Source organism: Falco biarmicus, chromosome 1 (genome assembly GCF_023638135.1).
Source record: "Falco biarmicus isolate bFalBia1 chromosome 1, bFalBia1.pri, whole genome shotgun sequence".
Taxonomy (NCBI): Eukaryota; Metazoa; Chordata; class Aves; order Falconiformes; family Falconidae; genus Falco; species Falco biarmicus.
In genome coordinates this window covers 10,548,961-10,557,503 of record NC_079288.1, presented here as the reverse complement: position 1 = coordinate 10,557,503, position 8,543 = coordinate 10,548,961, and the positions used below count along the sequence as shown (strand labels likewise).

General features: G+C 52.3%; 1 protein-coding gene across 2 annotated transcripts in view; it reads right to left on the bottom strand.

Annotated features, from left to right (window-relative positions):
- The window catches only part of NTN1 (netrin 1), a 103,050-nt gene that overhangs the window by 45,383 nt on the left and 49,124 nt on the right, over nucleotides 1-8,543 (bottom strand). For both annotated transcript variants that reach the window (XM_056324135.1, XM_056324146.1), the window contains exon 2: nucleotides 3,129-3,317. In XM_056324135.1, coding sequence (XP_056180110.1) covers nucleotides 3,129-3,317 — 189 coding nt within the window. The remainder of the gene's footprint in view (nucleotides 1-3,128; nucleotides 3,318-8,543) is intronic.

The following is an 8,543-nucleotide window of genomic DNA, read 5'->3' as shown; positions in this document are numbered from 1 at the left end:
ACATAACCCAGCACACAGGATGGAGCGAGAGATGAGGAACACAAGTGAGAGGAAAGGTAGTTTAGCTGGATGTGTCTGTTAGGTGGATTAATGAAGTTGAATTAATACAAAATTCTCTTCAGCAGCTCTTTCACGGACCATTTGCTGTGAGTTCGCCTGAGCTGACGCACGCTTGCCAGGGTGGTTGAGCGTGCTGCATGCTTCCTTGGCAGCTCTATCAGCTCACAAGGCACCGGTGCTCTGTTCTATACATTTGTTTAAATGTGTTACATGTAGGACATGAGTGGAGCAAGACGATGGTTGAAAGAATCAAGTCTTATAGAGCAAACACAATCCACTGGGTGAGATGAGACGTCAGGCAGTTGTGAGGGAGATGGCAGATGCTACAGGATGGTTAATTCCTTAATTCTAAACACATTCGGCCGAGATGAGACTCTGGGAGAGCTTTGCCCATCGGCAGATGGCTTGGTGAGATGATAAATTAATATTGTTATCAGTGGCGAAATGGCTGAAGTTGTTAGATGGTAGGGCTTGTTTTTTAAAAATGCCTGTTTTCCACAATTATTTCAGAACAGTCCCTGACTCAGGGAAGAAAAATAGAGGGAACACAAAATCCCCTGTGTCATAAACAGAGCTCAGGAAAACGAGGTTTCAAAGGAATGCCTTTGCAGTAGGAAACTTCATTTTGCCTGCTTTTGTATAGGTCGATGGATTACGCCAACAATAAACCATTCCAACTACTGTGAAATTGTGCTAATAGCCTGCGAGTTGGGGAGCTGTTCATGCACCAGCATATTTATTACATACCTTTGTATCTGTTAGCTCCAATAGCCACATTTTTGTTATAAGCCATGGGGGGTTGGAGAAGCATTTAAATTTGGCGATCTCAAATTTCAACAGCAGGAGCAGTTGGAGAAGGCAGAGGGATGAGAAAAGGACAATTGCAAAGAGCATTTAATAGAGCAAATGATGCATCGACTGGGAACTTCAGCCTTCCAAGGTGGTGGAGTGCTTCGCCAAGGCCAGCACACATCTTCCTGAGTGCTTGCTTGGGGAAACCGAGGCACAGCATGGCTCTGAGGTGTCCTCCCCGTAGGTACCACCCGCCACCCGTCTGGGCTTTTTGGGTAAGACCAGTGTGCTGTCAGCCATGGGGAGGTTAGCCAGGGTGAGGGGCCAGGGCACAGCAAGGATAAATGGGCAGCAGAGGGGGAGCAGGGGCTGCCTGGCCGGGGAGGAGAGCTGCGAAAAGTAGGAGTGAGGAAGGTCCTGGGAAATGCCGGGGTCAATGAGACAGAGAGGGTTAAGCATGGACATCGCTGCCAACACAGGGCAGGCACTGCCTTTTCCTTGGATGGAAAAGCTGGGGATGGACAGTGGACAGAGTCCGTCCTACCCTCCAGCCCAGCATCCCCTCCCTGCTCCCTGTGCCTATCCCAGAGGACTGGAATCCCTATGGATGCACAGTGACCCCACGGCTGGGAAAGATCTCTCTTATCTTCCAAATCCCACCACATCCCCAGGAGCCCTCATGCTGAGGAGGCAGCTGGGATAAGCCAGAGCCCTGGGAAGGAGTTAACTATGCTTGGGGAGGGGTGGGAATTCCTCCCACTGCCCTGGCACTCCAAAACCCTTTCTGGGGAGCAGGAAGGTAAAGGAGAACCAGGCTCTGGCCACCAGAAAATGCCTCTGCGAGCCCACCACTGCCTGGGGGTGACGGGTGCCAGCCTGCATCGCTGCCTGGCCCTGCTCGAGGAGAGCCCATGCCTTCACAATTTCCTTTTGTTTGCCTCAACCTAACGTGCTGTTACTTCAGCTGTGACCCGGCCGTGAAAGCAGAAATATGAACTTTATTACGACACATATCCGCCGGGACCGGGGGGCAAGGCGCGGCCGCACGCGGCAGGCAGCCCGCTGCCGGGGCGGGGGTCCCGTTGGGATGCTGGTGTTTGGGAGGGCACGGACGTGGCTCAGCCCCCCTGCACCCCTGCATTCTGATGCCTCAGACCCCCAAAACAGCAGCTCCTCTCCACCCCCCAGAACCACGGGTTGGGTTCACATCCCACCAGCCCGCACATCGGCTGAAGCTGTAGCTTGTTAGCAGCCCCAGTGCAGGGTGGGTCAAAAATGTCTCATTTAAATAGTTTTTACAAGGTGAAAAAAGGGGGAGTAGGGCTGTCTAAAGAAGCAATTTCTTTTTCTGCTTTGGAAAAGAGTGTCTGTTTTCAGTGGAAAGAAAAAAAAAAACAACCCCACCATGAAGAAGCATTTTCATTAAAAATCTGAAAATGCTGAAGACCCAAAGCTTTCCAGCCAAAAATACCCAGCCCAAGCCAAAAAGCTTTTCGTTTCTTGTTGAAACGGGTCTTTAGAGAGCAAAGAGCAGTAGCTTTCTGTGGGAAACCCCAGCATCTTCTAATCTGGCTTTTGAATGTTTGCTTGATTCCTTTAGCTGTGTCTCAGGTTCAGGATTTACATGTCTTCCAGCAGACAGCTGAGAGTTAAAAAGTTCATTTGCAGGGTTTGCTCTTATGCTCCCGCCCCAGCTGAAGCCTCACTCGCCTTCTCATCTACTGCAGGAGAAGAGGAAACCTCAAAAAACTCCACTGGCTGAGCTCAAAATAAAATTGTTTCCCATTTTACCGTTCTCACCTCATCCTGAGGAGGGAACTGTTTTGTGTGTGGGTTAAGCAGGGTGAGGGTGGAGGGTGGGAACAGGAGGCACGGGCTTGGAGGAGGCTGATTTACAGATGCCGCATCTAACCCCATACCTGAGGTTTTCTGCAGCTCTGCCTTTACATGTGTGATGACCAAGTTAGCTCTGGCTGTCAAAGCAGAGGAATTGTGGTTTGTAGGTGATAAAACCTGGAATAATTTGAAGTCGTCCTCAGCAGCGAGGACTTTTTGTATTTCAGTGACCTTGTCCTCACCAGGAGGGTGGGAAGACCAGGGAGAGGTGACAGCAGGGGATGTGGGGGCAAGGAAAGTAATTTCAGGGGCTTGGTTTGGGAGAGAGAGAGGGGCAGGAGGACTTCGGTGAGAGCAAGAGCTGTAGAAGCAGGAGTGGCTGGAAGCGGTCGGAGAAGAAGGAGCTGTGTGGTCCCGGCCGTCCCGCCCCGCCCCGGTACCTTTGCAGGCCTTGCGGTGGGAGATGGGCTTGCTGAGGTCCCGGTAGAAGCCCTCCTTGCAGTAGTGGCAGTGCCGCCCGGCAGTGTTGTGCCGGCAGTTCAGGCAGACGCCGCCGCTCTTGCGTCCCGACAGCTTGTAGAGCTCCATGTTGAAGCGGCACCGCCGGGCGTGCAGGTTGCAGTTGCAGGCTGCGAGAGGCGAAGAACAGAGACCGTCAGCATCTGTGCTGGCCATGGAGGTGCCAACCCTGGAGGAGCCTGTGTGCGTGGGGGTGGGCACCCTCGAGGTCCTGCCTGGGATGCCCCACCACAGCAGCGGTGTCACAGGATGGGATGCTCTGGTGGCACCTCTGGCTATGGAAAGCCAACTGCTAACCCACCTCCCTTCTCGACCAGTGCTATGTGGTGAGTCTAGCTTTTGGGAGGGGAAACTGAGGTCACTGAGACCTCATTTCACCATTGTGACTTGCAGCAAATATGCCTTTTGCCTCCCCTGACTTCATGCGAATTAAAAGCTGGGTGCAGGCAGGGCTGCAAGAGCAGGAAGCCCATCCATGGCAGAGAAACAGCAACACACAACCCCCCCAGCTGCTCCTCCAGCTTTGTCACAAGTGCTTTGCCCCTCATCCGCTCTCACACTGCTCAGTACAAAGCACACACACCACCACCCCCCGCTGCTGCAAAATCCCCTGCCTCCCAGCACCCCAGGAGCCCCCTCTGCCTGCTCCTGGGAGCAAGGAGGTTTCCAACATCACCTGCTCAACCTTCCCACTCCCACCAGTCCTGACACACGTGTTGGAGCTCCAAATACTGTTTCAAGACCTTCCTAGCTAGCTTCTTCCTCGGCTTTCCCTCCCCATGCTTGGTACTCGGCGCACAAGGTTCAGTTGCACGCCTGCAGCCGTGGACATGCCGATGAAACCTCCCCTCTCCCACGGATCTCCCACCCCACCACCGGGACAGGATCAACCTGTTGCCTGGTGGGGCACATACCAAAAAGTCCCCCTCTGCTTTGATTGCATGTGCTGGGACTGAAGCTGCCGGGAGATGTCCAATTTCTCCACCATATGCAGCCTAATGTCAACACGGGGACTATTTTAACAGGGGGCCTGTGCAAAGGACAACTTCAGGACTTCAAAAGCTCAGCCCTCGCCTGCCTCTCCCCAGAGCTGCCACAGGAACATCAAGAAGCTGTTGCTGGGGCTCTGTGCTTTGCTGAGAATTTTATAGCTTGTTTTCTTTTCCCTTTGCTTTTATTTGCTCTTCACCCCCGAACAATGCATCTGTGCAATGCCAGCCCGCAGCTGGGCCTCTCGGCTCGGCATGAAGGTGTCACGGCTCTGGGCTTGTCACCTTCCTTTAGAGCAGACACATCTTAATCTCTCATTCCTTCCTGTTTACCTTATGGTGCTTGCCCAAGACAAAGACATGCTATATTTGCTTAATTATCAAATTTCAGCCCAGAAAATTACAGTGCAGTTCCGGATTATTTATTAGGAACAATCCCCAGCTAACCCACGGCATGAAAGCAAAGGGGAGAGCAAAATCCTTCAGACGGGTCCGACCAGCAGGATGGAGACTGCTCTCTCCATGCTCTGCAATCAGGATTCCTCTGGCTGGTGTGGTGAGGCCCCAACCTCATGTCCCCATCAAACGCTGGCAGAGCAGGAGAAACAACCACCAACACACTAATGGCATGAAGAGTGGTCTGACAGCAGTTTGCTGGCTGTGGGAAAGTGAGATTCCTGACACCGAGCGGGGCCTCTCCTTAGATGATCCCACTAGCCTGTGGGTGCATTTGTCATGTCCCAAAACAGGAGAGACCATCAAGGAGAGCAGAGACACAGCTCCTGCATGCAGAGGGAATTGCTGCTTTTTAGATCTGGCTGGTCCTGCAGCCACATTTGCAAGCGCACTTAGACAGCCTGTTTGCATCTAAAAGCAGCACAGGAGCATACGGTGGAGAAGGCACCGGGTGCTTTCTGCATCTCCCCCTTGCAGGTTTTTCCCTTCTGCCTTAACCTCAGGAAGAGAACTTTGTGCTTTGCTAGCCACTGTGGCATTCTTTCCTCTCGGCATGCTGCGCGGCCACGATGGCTCTGCTGCAGCTGGTGCTGTACACGTAGAGGTGACTCTTGCCCTGCAGAGCTCATGAGTTAAACTTTCGGGATGGAGGTGGGATTTTTAGAGTCCTGATCCTTGTTTTACAGATTGGTGAGCAAGATGTTGAGGTTAAACCCTTTTCCTGGCCATGCAGGCGCAGGGCTGAGGGCTGGTTCCTCCACTCAGGGCAGATGGACCTGCGGAGGGGTGCACCAGGGCTGCAGCATGAAGGATGTGTTCTTGGCTGTAGCTCACCACACAGGCAGCACCTGTACCAACGGCACAGCCTCGGGACTCAGCTCAAGCAGAGGAAAAAAGGATTTAAGTCCCTCAGTCTGAGGGTTGTCGTCCTGACTGTAGCCTGTGACCACGCAGGCACATCTCCACCGCTCAAAACCTCGAGGCTCACCAGCCACTCTGCCTTTGGTGCTACAAACCACAGGATTTCAGTCCCTGGTGACAAACGTGAAGAGGCATTTCTCCAGGGGGTGGCATGGCCTCAGAGAAGACCTAGTTCTTCCTGGAATCTGGCAGAAAGGCATGTTTTCCGAAAAGCATGAAAGCTCACCTCCTCCTAAAACTGGACTTGGTACTCACATATGTTGCAAGATTGCATTGGCAAATTCCTTTTTAAAATTCAAAGCTGAGCCCACCCGAAGAGTGAGCGAAAATCCTCACATTTCTTTGGGTTGCTTGATAGCAGAAATGTTTTTGCAAAGCCAGGAAAGCAGAACTCCTGGGATTTTCTCAAGATCTTTGCAAATATTTCCGCTGGTCCCACCAAGGCAGAGCTGCATGGGAATGTGAGGGACTGAACGTGCAGAGCTGCTTGCAGCCCTGCTCCCAGGATCGGTTTTGCATTGATCTTCCAGGAATGGGAAAATCCAGCGGCTGGAGAAGGGAAGAAGCTGCAAAGAGCTCCCCAGAACAACCATCCCTGTCCTCATCCAGAGCAAACAACCTTAAAATTGTGTATGCCTCAGGGTATAAACCCTCCCAGGAGGGGGTGAACGAGCTGGGTGAAGGTGTGGGCTGGCTGAGACCCTCTCCATGCTCAGTGTCCCTGCACTTGGCCTCCCTGCGAGCTCCCCACAAGCACTGCAAGCAGCCAGGGCACAACAGCCACCCTTCCCCCATGAAGTCTTTTGGCTCTGACAGCTTAGCCTTGGCTCTGTCCCCACCTTTCCCTACACTCCTAGGTCACCGAGTACATCCACTGGGCACTGACTGCCTCCTAACCCCATGCACACGGGTGTTTTTCAACCATCCACTCGCTCCCGATCCACCTGTTTGTGCAGACAGAAGAAGCCAAACTGACCCAAGGGTTTTAATTGAAATTACTGTCTCCTGTACTCACCTAGAGTGCCTGGGTCCTGAGTGGCCAGTGCTGTGCACCACTGGCCACCAACCAGGGCTAGCTGGCAGCTCTGTCTGTAACCTGATGTGTTTGGAGATGTTTAACTGGAGACACTTGGCCTGACTGAAGGAAAATAGCCATCCTTTTTTTTTTTTTCTGACAGTACTGCACAGGGATGGAAGAATTTGGGCGATGCAATATATGACCCATCTAGGTGCCAGAAAGTCCTTGCTGGAGACAAGGCTGGGACATGTTGTGATGGGATACATCGCGCTGGTGCTATAGAAAACCGGCAGTGGGGGCTGGGAGCTGCAGCGTGCAGCAGTGCCTGGCTACAGTGCTGTCACTGGGAGCCAGCCCCTAGGACGAGCAGCAGATCGTGGTGCTTTTGGACCCCAGCTCCAAATCTGTGCGTGGTCCCCGGGTGCCGCAGGCAGGGTGTGCAGCTCACCCGGCCGCATTTTCCCTGGACAGAGGCGCTCAGGAAACACAGCTCCCGCCCAACCTCTCCCTCGGCCGATGGTTAATCCCCTGCTGTGCTAAAGCATTTTGCCTTGTTCCTAACATGAATTGGCCTGGCTTTAATTTCCAGCCAGTGCTTCTTGGTTTGAATTTCCCTGCCACAGTAAGTGGCTCTTTAGCAACCCATCTTTTCTTTCTATGAATGCCTTCACTGGCTGTAATAAAAATCAACTCCCGATTATCGGCATCACCTACAGTCCCCATGCCTTGCTTTCCACGCGGTGGAGGAGACACCCCTGCACGGGTTGCAGATCCAACCATAGGCAAAACATGTGCCAGGTGCTGAGATCTCCCCGATGAAAGGTTTTGGCTCAAGTTGCTCGACTAAGCTCGGTGTTGCTGCCTCCTCCTCTCTTCTTTCCCTTATTTTGCCAAGGACCTCACAAGCCTTTTGTTCGCTGACTTTATTGTGCACAGATGTAGAGAGCTTCATCAAACAGCCTTTACCTGGGCCGCCAGGCTCCAGTATGAATAACCAGAAATCACTTAAATGCAGATGTTCAGAAACCTGGAGAAGGTCTGAGCAGGAAAGAGGAAAGCTGTAGTTTGGAGCCGGGTGAAGAAACTACAGCAGAAGTACCTCCACATTAAAAACTGTGTCTTGATCAATTGGATCCATTGAAGAAGGTCAAGGCGGGCAGGATTTTCCATTTGGGAGAATGAAAGGAGATATGTGAATGGAGGCGCAGGCTGGAGCTGTGCGGTGGGAGCTGTGGTTGTGGTCTTTTGTGCTGCCGCCGTTTCCCCCGGGCCCCGCATCCCAGCGCCCTGCATCTCCCAGGACGCATTCCTCTCCGCGGTTTTCATTCAGCAATGACAATGCTGCCCTTTCAAAAGACCCCACCCTTCCAAAACTTATATTTTGGCAATTTTCAAAATGCAAATTGCTTTTTAAACAAACGAAAACCCCAACACATTTTGTTTTAATTTTTGCAAACAATAATTCAGGGGAGGGGGGAAGGGAAAGGGGAGAATAGAAGAAGCCAGGGGCTGAAAGTAATCTCTAAATTTGACTTGAATTTATGTGTAGTCTTAGTCTCCTTAAAATTGTCCTTTTCCCAGATAAGTGTTTCTGGGTTTTTTTTCCCCAGAAAATTGCTAACTCAGCCTGAGCCATTATTTCTCTTCTGCAGGAGCAAGCCTTGCACGCATCGCCCCAGCTGCTGAGAGGGACACTCTGCCTGTGCCCATCTGGGGAGGGGCTTTGCTCCCAGGGGACCCCTGGAGATATCCTCAGGGATATCATTTTTGAGGGCCGTATTCGTGAAGGAAACAGCCACCCTCAAATCAAAGAGAGGGGACAATGGAGATGGAGCAGCCAGAGCCAGCGGAGACCTGTCTGCTTGCTGGACTGGGAGGTAAAGAGAAAGTGGGAGGCAGTTGGAAGGTGTCCCTGGTCCCCTACAGCACAGCATCCCTTCAAGCTTGCTGCT